The sequence below is a fragment of the Haliotis rubra genome, unplaced genomic scaffold (genome assembly GCF_003918875.1).
Source record: "Haliotis rubra isolate DU_JTF1 unplaced genomic scaffold, ASM391887v1 Scf689, whole genome shotgun sequence".
Classification (NCBI taxonomy): domain Eukaryota; kingdom Metazoa; phylum Mollusca; class Gastropoda; order Lepetellida; family Haliotidae; genus Haliotis; species Haliotis rubra.
Genome location: NW_025767400.1, coordinates 548,553 through 564,238, shown reverse-complemented (window position 1 = coordinate 564,238; position 15,686 = coordinate 548,553). Strand labels below are relative to the sequence as shown.

General features: G+C 39.3%; 1 protein-coding gene across 1 annotated transcript; it reads right to left on the bottom strand.

Annotated features, from left to right (window-relative positions):
* Window positions 1-7,258: 7,258 nt before the first annotated feature.
* Window positions 7,259-15,667, bottom strand: LOC124258247. The gene is made up of 5 exons (XM_046692315.1): window positions 15,612-15,667; window positions 10,426-10,741; window positions 9,853-9,912; window positions 8,413-8,494; window positions 7,259-7,436 (listed from the first exon to the last, which is right to left on the bottom strand). The coding sequence occupies exons 2-5, from the start codon at window positions 10,526-10,528 to the stop codon at window positions 7,259-7,261; spliced, it is 423 nt and encodes a 140-aa protein (XP_046548271.1). The 5' UTR covers window positions 10,529-10,741; window positions 15,612-15,667.
* Between the last annotated feature and the right edge of the window lie 19 nt (window positions 15,668-15,686).

Genomic DNA, 15,686 nt, shown 5'->3' with positions numbered 1-15,686 from the left:
GTAGCAAAGGCACTAACTCCCCATGGTCCCTAGTATGGTGATCTACCTTCAGTTGTTGGCGATTACTGGCCCATTTTTACATTGTATTGTCCAGAAATAATATTCTACTTTTAAAGATATATGCTAGCTAGTTTCAACTCAATCTGTGATAATCTAGTGGTTTTACTGTCTTTCGTTGACAGGGTTTTATATATTATATGTATGTATTATGAATTTAGAACTAGTTTTAGTCACGATATGGCTGAAATATTGCCGATGTGACTCTAAATCTTAATTCACTCCCTCACTAACTTCTCTTCAAACTTTTAGACTCACTTAAAACACTCACTATATGTCCTGAATATATAAGGTTACATCGAAGGTTGTGTTCTACACTAACTTGGGGGGACTAACTGCAAACTTTATGCAAATGAATTGCACGAGGATCAAATTGCTGAAAAGCATGTGCAAATATTGTGCTTGTGAACAGCTGCGTTTGGTGTAAAGTTTTGTTAAGAATTCGCCAATTTTCACTGATTGTATTATTTACTGAACTCATGACAGTAATCTTTTCAACGTTACGAATTTGTTTTACAATATATCAGTTCATGTGTATACAGTACCTTTAAACAATATGGAATATTTTGCAAAATTTTGTTTAGAACAGTTGCCTGAAGTAAGTGGCTATATTTACACTAGTAAGTCTAAACTGTTGATGAGAAGTAGATGTTTGTAACTGCCTCTGTACACGTGTTGAACACGAGTGAGTGGGTGAGTGAGTTTAGTTTTACGCCGCACTCATCAATATTCCAGCTATATGGCGGCGGTCTGTAAATAATCAAGTCTGGACCAGACAATCCAGTGATCAACAGCATGAGCATCGATCTGCGCAATTGGGAACCGATGACATGTGTCAACCAAGTAAGCGAGCCTGACCACCCGATCCCGTTAGTCGCCTCTTACGACAAGCATGGGTTGCTGAATTCTAACCCGGTTTTCACGGGTTGTTGAACACGAACTATATTGTTATCATGATAATATATTCATGTCACGGTGCTTCCACCGAATAAAACAACAACTCAACAGCTTCCTGTCAGTCTTGACGCTCTGCTACAGCTTATTTCCCGAACAGTAGTAGGTCACAAAACCCAAACGCTAGCATGTTTTCAATTTGGTAGAAGATATAAATCATAACAATGTTCAACTGATAACACTTCAAAATTCATAATTGTTTACGAATTTTCCTCATCAGATACCACACTCATAATGTGGACACATGTAAATACATTTTGCTGAGCTTCGTTGTGCTTGCAATCATGGATCATGTTATACCTTTCACCAGCTGCTCAAAGTTGATTCCATAATGCATTTTGAACATTCTCTATTCTGATTATTTGGGCTGTTTATATGGGTGGTAGATATGTACATAACTCACAACAGAATACGGAAATTATAACGGTACATTCCTGCTTGAACAAAAAGCCTTTCTTCCAAGCTATATCTAATCCTGCTTGAACAAAAATGCCTATATTCCAACCTATAGCTAATCCTGCTTGAACAAAGAAGCCTATATTCCAACCTATATCTAATCCTGCTTGAACAAAAAGCCTATATTCCAACCTATATCTAATCCTGCTTGAACAAAAAAGCCTATATTCCAACCTATATCTAAACCTGCTTGAACAAAAAGCCTGCATTCCAACCATTATCTAATCCTGCTTGAACAAAAAGCCTATATTCCAACCTATATCTAATCCTGCTTGAACAAAAAGCCTATATTCCAACCTATATCTAATCCTGCTTGAACAAAAAAGCCTATATTCCAACCTATATCTAATCCTGCTTGAACTAAAAGCCTATATTCCAATCTATATCCAATCCTGCTTGAACAAAAGCCTACATTCCAACCTATACCCAATCCTGCTTGAACACAAAAGCCTATATTCCAACCTTTATCTAATTCTGCTTGAACTAAAGGCCTATATTCCAACCTATATCTAATCCTGCTTGAACAAAAAACCTATATTCCAACCTATATCTAATCCTGCTTGAACAAAAAACCTATATTCCAACCTATACCCAATCCTGCTTGAACACAAAACCTATATTCCAACCTATACCCAATCCTGCTTGAACTAAAGGCCTATATTCCAACCTATATCTAATCCTGCTTGACGGGAGACAATCGTCAGACAAAGTCTACTTTCAAGCATCTAAGCATTAGATATAATTTCAAAAGTTAGACGAAAGGGAATTATAAGAAAAATATCTTCTATGGTAATGTACAAAACATTCCCATTCCTTTTGTTCAAGGGTTGACGAAGCTCGCAGAAGCTGTACATGTTACTTTAAGGTGAAGATATGTATCTCATCTATGTGTTATTAGGGAAACATAACAGTGTAGATGTGTAGCATTTGTCGGCATAATACATATTCTAATTATTAATATTTTCAGGTTTACATACGAGCACGTCAAGTCCGAATCTGCAGCCCATCCAAACAAAAGAAACAGCAGTTGATAACCCTGACAGTATTTATCAGTGTGCAATCTATATCTAACTGGGCCTCCTTTCTCAAAGCACTAAGGTGATTGTAAGTTACTAAGACAATCTTAGTGAAATATTAAAGAATGGGAGTTAAGGCTAACCCTAGTAAAAGTTGCTTCGTGAAAGGAGCCCCAGATTATTTGTTCCGTGTCAATCTTTCTCTTCTTGACAGGAGTCTTACAATCTGGTGTATCTTCATCACTGACTCCTCTGGCTTGAGTTGCCTAGCAACCTCATAACTGTTTGAGTGGCTGTTCTTGTCAATTTTATTGATCTTGTGGTGCCATTTTTCAAGGTAATTGTTATCGGTACCAAAATGATACCTAGGGGGACCAAGATCCCCCAAATCCCTCTATAGAATGTGAAGTAACAGTCGAGCAGGAAAAAGTCAGAAATCTCAACAAAGAGGCCAGCAGGGACGATGTCGTGATTCTTTCTCAAGATGGAAACTTCATCCTCGTAGATCTCAGGTACAGGGATAGTTTCTGTCTTGCAACACCGAATCACTGAATATCAGCTTGGCTTGGAATGCATCGACATAAGGAACGGTGGGTCTCAGAGTGGTTGTGTCATGATTTCTATCTCAAAGCTGAAGAATAAAATGAAATCACAAAATGAATTTTTATGGTTTAAGGAGCTTTGGGACGATAAATCAAATCTTACAAATGGAAACAAGCTTCTTTGTTTTAGATGTTTAAAAAGGATCTCATCCCTGAAACATACGTCAGAACTATAATGTCGAGAAATCTCAGGAAATACTTATCCAGATTGCGTTATTGAAGCCTCCCCCTCCATATTAAAACTGGACGCTACAACAGACCCCAACCCCCTTGGGACACAGAGTTTGCAACTTCTGCCCAAATAAAGCTGAAAACGAAATTCACTTCCTCTCCGAATGTTCACTAAATGAACACAACAGATACGACATTAAACAAAAATATATTTACAGCAACCCCACAGATCTGTTTGTAAAATAGTGTGACAAAAAAAAAAAAAAAAAAATATCAAACGCTCTGCAGATAATGTCAGAGATATGTTTTTTAGACGCCAAATATTCCGTTAACTCCCGCCACACCCCTAGATTCCATTCCTATGTATTATTTTACTCATTTTATACCACACCTTTACTTTTTACCAATGCGTTATAAATATTTCGGGCGGTGGGGTAGCCTAATGGTTAAAGCGTTGGCTCGTCACGCCGAAGACCCGGGTTCGAATCCCTACATGGGCACAATGTGTGAAGCCCATTTCTGATGTCTCCCGCCGTGATGTTGCTGGAATATTGCTAAAAGCGGCGTAAAACCAAACTCAGTCAGTCAGTCAGTTATAAATATGTTTTAAATGCTAGTGTCTCAAAAGCCAGGATATGTCCGGGTGTTAAACATTATTTCAATTGCTTGTACTGCATCATAATTCTATGTTTAACACGTGGCACTATAATAAACTAATTCTGTCTGTCTGTCATGATTTCCATCTCTGTGCAGCATGTTGTTTTCATTGAGGAGATCAGCTCTACATTTAGCTCTGACACACTTCCGTCAAGTTTTGTCACCTCTCTCTTCCGATTACCATTGAATTTGTGATCACTGAAATAGAGATGTTCACCGCCGCGCAAATTCGTAAAGAATATATGTCCAACCTGTGCAGCTGCCATTTTGATGCGGTTACCCTCATACACCAAAAGCCGGATTTCCTCATTACTGCAGGGGCTTATTTGACGAGACAGGCAATCAGCCTGGACAGAATATGTATTACTTTCGACGTACAATATTATTCAGAATACATGCATGGCGGTGGTACATATTGCTATATTTATCATACCAACTCCAAACATTGTGTAAGGGTTGTTTATCTGGAGGACGTGTAGCCTACCGTTAGGGAGAAAACATAACTTTCTGAGTACATGTGCATATTTTCTCCTACTTTTGACACTTAAGTGTTAAAGTGACAGGTAATGATCTTTAAAAAGCAATGTATACAGCAATTTAGATACAATTCCAGCCTAGTATGTTGCCATGTGTACACATGTGTAGTATATACAGAGAAGTTCTTCCAAGCTCCCCAAATATCATACTGATATCATACTATCATTGAAAACGCACCAGTCTAAAATTGTCCATATTTTCATCAAGATGGATTTCAGCATGACAATGATCAATGGATATAACTAACATGAAGTCGAAGGGCATGTCCAGTTGAAAAAAATGCTTTAGAAACAAACTCCTGTCCACAGTATGACTCTTAATTCCAAAATGCATCAACATGCAGCCACGCCATGAAAAAAGCGCGAATTTCATTCTGAAATCATACTGACTGTGACATTAAAAGCGGGTGTATGAGAAGCGATTGTCATTGCTTCACTAACGATTGTGAAATGCAGGGATATTGCTAAACAACTTAGACTTGGCCACTCCACCATCGTTAGGCTTCATAGACGACATCAGTAGACAGGTAGCACCCGTGACCTTCATTGACCTTGGCAACAACGTGTTACGACGCTCCATCAGGATCGCCATATTGACCTTGTCCATATCAGTGATTGAACACTGCCGACTGCCACGCCTGCTGCACAAGTTCAAGGTTGACGTGAGGGTCATCAGCGCTGACTCCATGCGACGCCGTCTACACGCTACAGTCTTCCATGCTCGACGTCCTTACGTTGGACCAATTTTGAGTGACAGACACCGTAATGAGCGTATACAATGGGCTAGCATGCATTTCCAGTAAAGGTTACAACAATGGCATGGTTTGGTAGTCACTGACTTCATCTACGTAATGCTGACGGCCGATTACTTGTTTGGCGTAGAAGTGGTGAACGTTATGCTGATGAGTGTGTGGTTCAGACAGACCTTTGGATGGTTGGAGTGTCATGGTCTGGGGTGGAATAAATTACAATCACAGGACTGCCATCATGTCTGTCAAGGGAGAGTTCATGCCCTTTATTACCCTGAGCAGATTCTTCAGAATCTCATCGTATCTGTCTTCAATCACCACCAAGATGTCCATACTTTTCAACAGGACAACGCACGGGCACACACAAGACTTTCCATGCAGTATCTGGCCCAGCAACACATCCAGGTTATTCATTGGCCAGCACAGTCGCCAGATGTATCCCCAATGGAGCACTTGTGGGACGAAATTGGTCAAAGTCTTTCGCGGCGACAACAGATGCGAAACATCCAGGAACTACTGCAGAAGTGGAATGCCATTCTCAAGAACTCTATTCGGACGCTTATTTACTCGATGAGGAGACGTTGAACTGCATGTGTCAATGCAAATGGCGGTCACTCGCGATATTGAATTTTCGATTTTACCCCACGTGTGTTTGATCCTTTCTGACTGTGGGACATTTCAATGAATGAGCGTCTTTTCTGTGTTGTTGTTTTTGTCAGTCGTCCATCTGTTATTATCCACTATTGGTGCGTTTTCAATGATGTTCAGTATATATATGTAGGTAGGGTTATTTCTTTGAAATGGAATTAGTTTACGCACGTCTACACGTACCTTCTCAATACTTCTTAAGGCCCCAACCCCAGCTCAAATGCAGCTGTGTTCAATACTTAGTTGTCATGACTGATGCATTATCAAGTCACAAAGAAATCATATCTGTGACCAGTGAAAGTTATATACTTCAGCGCTCCAGTGAAGACAGCGCTCACACTCTACACCTGATTTCTTAGTGGCCTGACACATTCCGAACTGTTGTGGAAACTAACACAGAAGAAGATGTTGAACTGTTAGTCAGTTATCAGCCAATCATTCTTGGACGCAAGATTGCATACTAATTTCTCAAGATAAAGCACAGCCATTCCCAAGACAACAACTGAAGTGATTTGGCAACTACTGACACACTACAAATCAGGATAAATATGAGATGCTGAAAATCTTTAGATATTCAAATAATAGTGAGCATTAAACTATATATGTATTGCTTCAGCAGCAGTATAACACGAACCAACCAATGGCTTTGAAAATATTGCAGGACATTTCTAAAACTACTGATAAACACTACATGCATTAATTGGTTTAATTAATTAAGACGTTCAAACAAGACAAGATACCAGGTGAATTGTTTACATATTTTATAACTCTTCTAAATCCAGAAATAATCACAGAAGTTACAATCAGTGAACATGTTGAAGGTTGTACAGTTGATCATAAGTCTCCTTACTGTGAAGAGTGTGATAATACAAGGAGATAATCAAGTAAGAAATTTAGAAACGTAGAAAATCTCTACGACTTGACGACACCAGGAATATTCAAAGAGTTATATGATGTTTTTTCTGTAATATTTATGCATTCTTTTTAACAAAGTACTTAAGAAGGGATACTTTCCACAAGCTTGGAACAATGGACTTTTCAAACTGAATAGCCATGAACAGCATGAACAGCATGGCCTCATTTTCAGTAAGGGCGGTGGGGTAGCCAAGTGGTTAAAGCCTTGGCTCGTCACGCCGAAGACCCGGGTTCGAATCCCCACATGGGTACAATGTGTGAAGCCCATTTCTGGTGTCCCCCGCCGTGATGTTGCTGGAATATTGCTAAAAGCGGCGTAAAACCAAACTCAGTCAGTCAGTCATTGTCAGTAAAAACGAAATACAATCTGTTAGGGATCCTAAAACCTTAACTCGGGTTCCTCTGTGCAAATATGACTCATTTTACGCCTTTTACGATATAGGCTGTGTTTTGTTCACTTTAGCATACAGATAAACGTGTTCAGGAACTGCAGTACATCAATTTACGGTTTCTTCTACCCCGTTTACTCTTGTCTTGTGCTGCGTTGCGTTGACAAAACCAACTGATGAGTACAGAACGTTGTCGACCATAACCAGTTCATCTCTATCCTCCACAGGACCTGTGTCTGCTTTACCTTGAATACCCTGGGATGTGTGTCTTCGCCTTCTGCAAATACTGGTAAACAGCAGATTATAGTGTTAGTACAACGTGGAGTACTGGTGGCAAACATATGCGTTTAAATAACGTCAATGTCTTTGTGTATACGTGTCTTTAGTGTCTTCGGTGAAGTCTTTGGTGACAGACACATGGTGTTTAAGTAACGTCAATGTCTTTGTATAGATGTGTCTTTTGTCTTTGTGAGAGACACATGGTGTTTAAATAACGTCAATGTCTTTGTATAGATGTGTCTTTTGTCTTTGGTGAGAGACACATGGTGTTTAAATAACGTCAATGTCTTTGTATAGATGTGTCTTTTGTCTTTGGTCAAGTCCTTGGTGAGAGACACATGGTGTTTAAATAACGTCAATGTCTTTGTATAGACGTGCCTTTAGTCTTCAGTGACGTACTGGTGACAGACACATGGCGTTTAAATAACGTCAATGTCTTTGTATAGATGTGTCTTTAGTCTTTGGTGAAGTCTTTGGTGAGAGACACGTGACGTTTAAATAACGTGAATGCCTTTGTATAGACGTGTCTTTAGTCTTCAGTGACGTACTGGTGACAGACACATGGCGTTTAAATAACGTCAATGTCTTTGTATAGATGTGTCTTTAGTCTTTGCCTGGAAATGCTCGATAATAGTTTAGACTAAGTGCACATCCAGATAGCAAACCCTGAGTGATATCGTATGTTTGTGAATTAGTGAGTGAGTGAGTTTAGTTTTACGCCACACTCAGCAATATTCCAGCCATATGGCGGCGGTCTGTAAGTAACCGAGTCTGGACCAGGCAATCCAGTGACCAACAGAATGAGCATTGATCTGCGCAATTGGAACCGATGACATGTGTCAACCAAGCAAGCGAGCCTGACCACCCGATCCCGTTAGTCGCCTCTTACGACAAGCATGGGTTACTGAAGGCTCATTCTTACCCGGACCTGGGTATGTTTGTGAATGATATACTCTGTAAGGTATATTGCGTTTGTGTCTTACCACAAGCCACATATCGCTATGGTGATCAGCGCCACTCCTCCAGTCACGCATGATATAATGATCCATAGTTGTTCTTTGTTTTCTGTTGGCAGACACATCTTCATTACTCCCGATATCATACATACGTATGTGTCCGATTAAAACAAACCTCCGAGGACAAGAAAAGCATAATCGCATTGGTATCATTAATGGCAGTTCCTGTCCAACATTGTTGACCGCAAAACTTGTTCAAGAACACAATTGGTAAATGTCATTTTACAGGTAAAAACTTCTCATGCACCAAACTAATTCGAGAAAGAATACTTAAATTAATCTTTGTGATATGTGCCATAAGTATGATAATGATATCTTATCATAACAATTAAATATGTACATTGTAGACTATCCTACCACATATTGATCTTCAATAATGGTAAATTATATACATATGATAATAGACTGAGTGATGAAATCTCCGTTATGTGTCACTGTGAGTGAGTTTGTTTAGTTTTACGCCGCACTCAGCAATATTCCAGCTATATGGCGGTGGTGTGTAAGTAATCGAGTCTGGACCAGACAATCCAGTGATCAACAGCATGAGCATCGATCTGCGCAATTGGGAACTGATGACATGTGTCAACCAAGTCAGCGAGCCTGACCACCCGATCTCGTTAGTCGCCTCTTACGACAAGCATGGGTTACTGAAGAATTATTCTAACCCGGATCTTCACGGGTTCATAAGCGTGTGAAGAACTGACAATATACTTGGATTGAACACGTTAACTAAATATCTTAAGGCTGTTTGCCTAATTACAAGTCAGGGTTCGAACGCGTAAACTCTACAGCACACAAATGCTAACACAACTCTGACTACACCCTACGGTGGTTTAATGTATGTATCGTTTTGGTCGTGCTAAATACTCCCAAACAACATTCTATCCCACGTGCACGCAGAGCCATGAAAATAGTGCATTCACGCGCCTCGACATATATGCACTGGGTGCAGTTTGAGCAGTTCAAAGACGAAAGCCGAACTGTCTTCAGAACAGGTGTCTGAGAAAATATGAGGTAGGTCCATAAAAGAATGTGGTCGGTGGGGTAGCCTAGTGGTTAAGGCGTTCGCTCGTCACACCGAAGACCCGGGTTCGATTCCCCATGGGCACAATGTATGAAGCCCATTTCTGGTGTCCCCCGTCGTGATACTGCTGGAATATTGCTAAAAGCGGAATAAAACCCAACGCATTCACTCACTCACTCATAAAAGAATGTCCATTGTCCACATAAACATCACGATAATAAAGAGAATGAAGATCATATTCATATATTTATGAATCACTATCCAGTAGTGAATGTACCAGGTGTCAGAGAAAGGATGAGCATATCCTGACACATTGGTGGAACTCGTCATAAACACTCATTTTCAAGGGACTATCTAGTCACTGAAAATAATATCTCCCTTACCTGGCGTCGATGAGGTGCTTGGGCCCACTAATACTGGCTCACTGCAGTTCACGTCTATGCCTATTATAACGTTAATACTGTTATTAATCTTACTAACATATGTTCGTGTGTTCTCAGAAACACAGAGCTTTATATATATTACATACTTGTATATGCAAAAGTATTTGGAAAGAGGCGAAGGCCATGTTCCCATAATAAAACAACATTTTAAACAGACATTATTATGTTAGAGTAAAACAATCATCACCAAGCTTTCTGATAGATAAACAAAGACATAATAATTAATATAGTCATGTTTCACTAGAATTTTTCTAAGAAATACAACGCAAAAAGTGAGTGAGTGAGTCATTTCAGTTGTACGCCGCATTTAGCAATATTCCAGCAATATCACGACGGGGGACACCAGAAATGGGCTTCACACATTGTGCCCACGTGGAGAATCGAACCCGGGTCTTCGGCGTGACGAGCGAACGCCTTAACCACTAGGCTACCCCACAGCGCGCCTACAACACAAAAAGGTACATATATTGAAAAGTAGAAAAAGCTGGGTATGTGTCATATGTTATACAATACCTGCTGCTTGCTTTATCACTATCTGGCCTTGAAGACGGTGACTCTGTTCATAACCTTCTTTCCGAAACACACACAGATCTGTTTCATTCTGATCGATAACCATAGAAAAGGGAACGTTTCTTCCATTGCAGTCTTTGTCAAAGAATGATGATATAATTAACGACCATTATTCCACAGTCCACAGTCATGTTTCTCCACACTGGCCTGTTTGTATAAAAGTGTAGATGGCAGCAACATCTACAGGTCAGTGAAGTCATCTCTATTTGTAGAGTGATGTTCGGTCCGCTCGCAGTTCCTCTTTTGCACATATCCACATCTGAAGAACAATTATACATAGCCTGACGCATAAACTGTGATTGTGTAGAAACGTTAAAGGTCACATGCAACCAAAAAAAATTCAAACATAATTAAAACACAATTATCACTTATTCATGACATATAATATACATTGCTGGTTACGAAAAAATATATAAACAAAATTATAAGCGTACAATCGCAAATCGAAAGTGCAAAATTGTGTACTTCGGTTTACTTCCCAAGAAACGAAGCAGCCGGGATACCGAACCCAGTCAGAGCGGGTGGGTGTGCACTCAAATGTGACGGCTGATTCATTTGCAGATGCCTTCACGGCTAATTGTGTGTATATATATAGAGAGATGTTGGGTTTTGTAAATACATGCTCATTTTTTGTGTATAACATTTTGCAATCAACAGACATCTTAACATGTCATGTGTTCAAGTATCACACCTGCCTGTCTGTGTAATTACATAATGTGACAGAGACCGAACTCGGGCCATAAATCAATGCATTTTCTTTATGGTGTATAGCCTGATTGGTGTTAAGTTCAAATTGCATGTGGTCAGTGATAGCAGCTGTGTATTGAATATTGTCATTAGCAGACAGGCAGGCAGACACACAGGTGTCAATAAAACAAGACATTGAGTTTTGTCTGTGACAACGACATATCTACATATATCACAGTGTAACAGGAGGATGCTGTTTCCGGTCCTCAGGTCCGCAGGATTCAGGGGTTTAAAGTCATAATGATAACCAAACACAAGATTTTGTAAATCAAATCAATTTATTTTGTACTCAACTAATATATATCATAAAATCAACAATAAACTAAGTTAATTAAACAACAAAGATAAATAATGCCTACAAGGATCCTGTGAAAATGAAAACCCTATAAAATATACCTATACTATTGCCCCTTATCCCAACTTAATTCCCCTAAATAATGTTCCTGTAAAAAATACAACAAAAATTAACTACCTAACATTATCTAACCAAAACTTAAGAAACTTAAAACTCTGTTTGCCCAGTCTACAGAAACAATAGTGAATTCCTCACCTTTCTTGTCTCTGTAAGACCCCAGAAGTCCAGAGGAAAAAATAATCTACCCTTTTATACCCCTACCCTATAACTCTTACCCAATAAAAACCATGCTCTCAAAATTACCCAATAAATGCCTACAAAAGAAAAGTTCAGTGGACTGATCCCTCTGCTCATGAGATGCTCATGCACTGGCACATCCCATTGCATAATGGGGAAGAAGCATACTAGGCACTTGCCTAGCGGGTCCTCACCCCTCAAGAGCTAAATGGACCAGCCCACTGAAGGCTAAGCCTAGTGTGTTATTTTTAACCCACCTTATGCCTAACCTGTCCCCTCCCTAAAACAAGCCTGATTTCTACTAAAAAAATAACCCTACCATTACAACAGTTAGAAATTCTGTCAACGCTAAATAATGACACTGCTTTTAAGTATCGAACTGAGAAAGTGTCTCGGTAAGAAGAACGTGTGGTGAAATAGACAAATGAAATTATATAAACAGTTAATTTACTGTCATAACATATAAAAAGCTCGCGCCTGTGAGATATCAACAAAACATTAGAAAAATAGCTCACACCAAAGCCTTCACCAAGTATTCACCCGACAACCGCTTCCAAGCTGCGCGAACCTATTTACTTGCGCACGTGCTATGAGCGCAGCCCAGCTGTTGAAACCCGTTTTCCCCAGAAAAGTCGGGGGAAAATTAGTGAAACGTTTGAACTCCGATTTCGCGCGTTTTTTTTCATCGCGTTATTTTTCAACTTTATAAGTTGAATTTGCATTTTTGACGATTTGTTTCGGTCTGTCCATACCGAAAGGTATCAGAATCTGCAAAGTTGTGTTTTACGTTGCATGTGACCTTTAAGACAGTGTCTAGCTAGCCAACCGGCTGATTAATAAGTGTTAACACAAATTTCATCCAAGTTAGCGGGAATTCACTGTTTTAGTGATGAAATATTTTAACCATTCAAAATGGACGCCACTCTAAACATCCAAGAAGTAAATCCAAATTTAAGGTCATGGGCTTAAATACGGAGAAAATCCCCGAATTTGGGCCTAAATACGGGAGTTCCTGGTAATATAGCCCTTAAGTATATAATTTCCTGAAGACGAACAGCTTCAAACTATCGTTGCTATAGTGTTTTGCATATTTAGTATGGCCTCAAAATCATTGCGTATGATCATTCAGAAACAACTGTGGAACATTATCATTGCTAAATAACGCTTCAAAGATTATGTCTAACACGCGTTGGTACATCCGGGAATTTAAAATCAAATTTTTAAATCAAGATGTCATGAAGTAAAATGTATAACCAAAACTAAGATCCAGTGCCTCCATCCCATCATTGCACATCTGAACAACCGCTACACATATAGTGTTTCATTGTTCCTCCCTACCCATTTAATCAGGTAGCTGACAACTTCAGGTGGTTGATATATCCTGGTCCCGTCTCACAAACCGAGTTCAGCGCTAAGACTGGAGTAAGTCGAGTATAAAGTACAGAGGTTGCGATAGACAAAGAGCAGCGGTTGCTCCGCGAGACACGTGGTACCCTGGGGTACAAAACGAACCTATCGCTAAGACGGCCGTAACCCTCACACTGGAACATCGACTTAAACTGGTGATAATGATACTGTCTTAATAGAGTTGTTAAGTATCGTTGTTAGATTTTATATTTTAGTGAATCGATTTGTTTCTTGAATATAATTGTGGACTGATGTTGCTAGAATATTACCTTCAATATCATTAAATCGGCTATCACTGTACAGGATAGTTTTGATATCAAATCCTTTGGCGTAGAAGTATTTGTTTTGTCTCAAATGATTAAAACGAGGACACACAAAAAAAATAATGTAATGGATCCTCTGTGTTATAGCCACAAGGACAGTAGGGGTTTTCAGCTAAATGCCTATCAACAAGGTGAGAATTCAAATCGCTACAACCAAGACGGAGTTTGCATATTTTATCTGACAATGGCGTGATCCGAAGTTAGCATACTTTTTGAAATTTGGACTAAGAGGTCTATCCTTGTTAATGATACGTTTGATCTGCGCAAGTGTTTGGGTGTCTCTGGTAGCACTAGCGAGGGAGCTCCAAATTTGGACGGTAGAAAGGAAGTATTGTAAGATGTGGATCTACCCATTATGTTCCGTATGTTACTAGAATTACGTAATTCATAAGTAGTCAAATCTGAAATGTCCGGAGGAACACAGAGAGATAAGTATTGTGGAGCCAATCCATTGACCATTTTATAAAATATACACAGTTTATGGAAGTATCTTCTTTCGGTCAATGAACTGAGTCCAGTTTCTCTGTATATACGTTCGTAGTTTGTACCTCTTACCGCGCCACAGATAGTTCGGAGTGTCCAGATGTAAAGTTCCTAGTAGTTTAGATTATTCGTTTGTACAGTTATCCCAAATGTGATCGCAGTAATCAAATATAGGAAGTATGAATGATATATACAGGATGAAGAGTGTTTTGCGCTTGAGACGATATGTTAGACTCCGTAAACAATGTATGAGAGGGCTGACTTTTTTAACGATGTTAGCGATATGATCATGCCAATTGCCGTCATTTTGAAAAGTTATACCTAAGTGTTTATGGCTGTTAACTTCTCAACATAGACCTATTCGCAACATGTGACAATTTGGATCATTTTCCCCCATCACTTGTAAGTTATACCTTCCCCAAGTGTTTATGGCTGTTAACTTCTCAACATAGACCTATTCGCAACATGTGACAATTTGGATCATTTCCCCATCACCTGTAAGTTAAACCTCCCTCTTTGGTTTTCGGTAGTTGACTCTTACTCTTGATCGGTAGTTGTTGTCAAATACCAGCCCTTTATACAAATTTGATTTTTTTTTGAAAGTAGGTGAAAGGGGAGTGATACACACGGCTAACTGCTAGTCTGTCTCAAAGTCCCTGAACCGCATTATTTTCCATTCCACCCAGACCTTTATGTAATGCTAAAGACCCAAATGAAGCATGTCTAGATTTCCTTTAGAATCTTCCATCTCACTGTACGGTTTAGTCCCGATTTTGACAGTCCAAATTTTTGACAGTTAAATTTCACACTTCCGTAATTGATGTAGCCATTTGTCCCAATTATGACAGTGTATTCTTGAAAGAATTTTGCAAAAGGGCAGGAAGGCCAAACCAATACACATTCTAAACCATCTTTGGACATCTTCACGAGCCTGGTAGAAAGACGAGAGTCCTAATTTCTGAATATTCCTGTAAAGAGCTTGGCCAAAATGAAAAAGACAGCCCTTCAAGATAGTAGTGGTGAAGACTTCTCTAACGACATTATATACAGCTATTTCGAAATCCATGATGATTGTAACAGGTTCAAATATCAGATGGTGTTTGGCTTCTCGCATCCTGTTCTCTTAGTTCATAGCATTCTCAGCCTCCCTTGGCCTTCAGTGTAATTATCTTACACCGACAATCACTCCAAATAATAACTATTATCATCCCCAAGCGGTATTAGTGTTCAGGAATGTTACTTGTTCTGTACCTCTCTCAGTTTATTGTATTCACATAGTACAGCTAGTTATCCAAGTTTTGACAGTAGTCATTCTGTTAGTCCCAATTTTGACAGCGAAACTTCACACCTTAACGGATCAATGACCAAGACGCAGTCAAAAATGGGACACTCACTCACTCACTCCTTTCAATTTTGAATTTAGATGGAATTATGTGTTTCTATCAAACTTATACATATTCATAGCCTAAGCGTTAGTCTAGGCTAACTGCACATACTCCCTCATAACACTCTACTGTTTGACTGCCATTACCATCAAACTCATGAAAACGTATGTATTAATTATAGTGTGTATTTACCTTCTGCAAAACAGAAACTGACCCAGGCGTATATTCCAGCACCTGTAACAGCATATATCCAATGCATCTCCACCG

Excerpts from the sequence above, each read along its gene's own strand:
- LOC124258247 (XM_046692315.1), bottom strand. The coding sequence starts at position 10,528 with ATGGTTATCGATCAGAATGAAACAGATCTGTGTGTGTTTCGGAAAGAA. Across the intron at positions 9,913-10,425 it reads AGTGATAAAGCAAGCAGCAG|GCATAGACGTGAACTGCAGT; the intron begins GTATTGTATAAC and ends ACGTTATAATAG. Across the intron at positions 8,495-9,852 it reads AAGCACCTCATCGACGCCAG|AAAACAAAGAACAACTATGG; the intron begins GTAAGGGAGATA and ends GTCTGCCAACAG.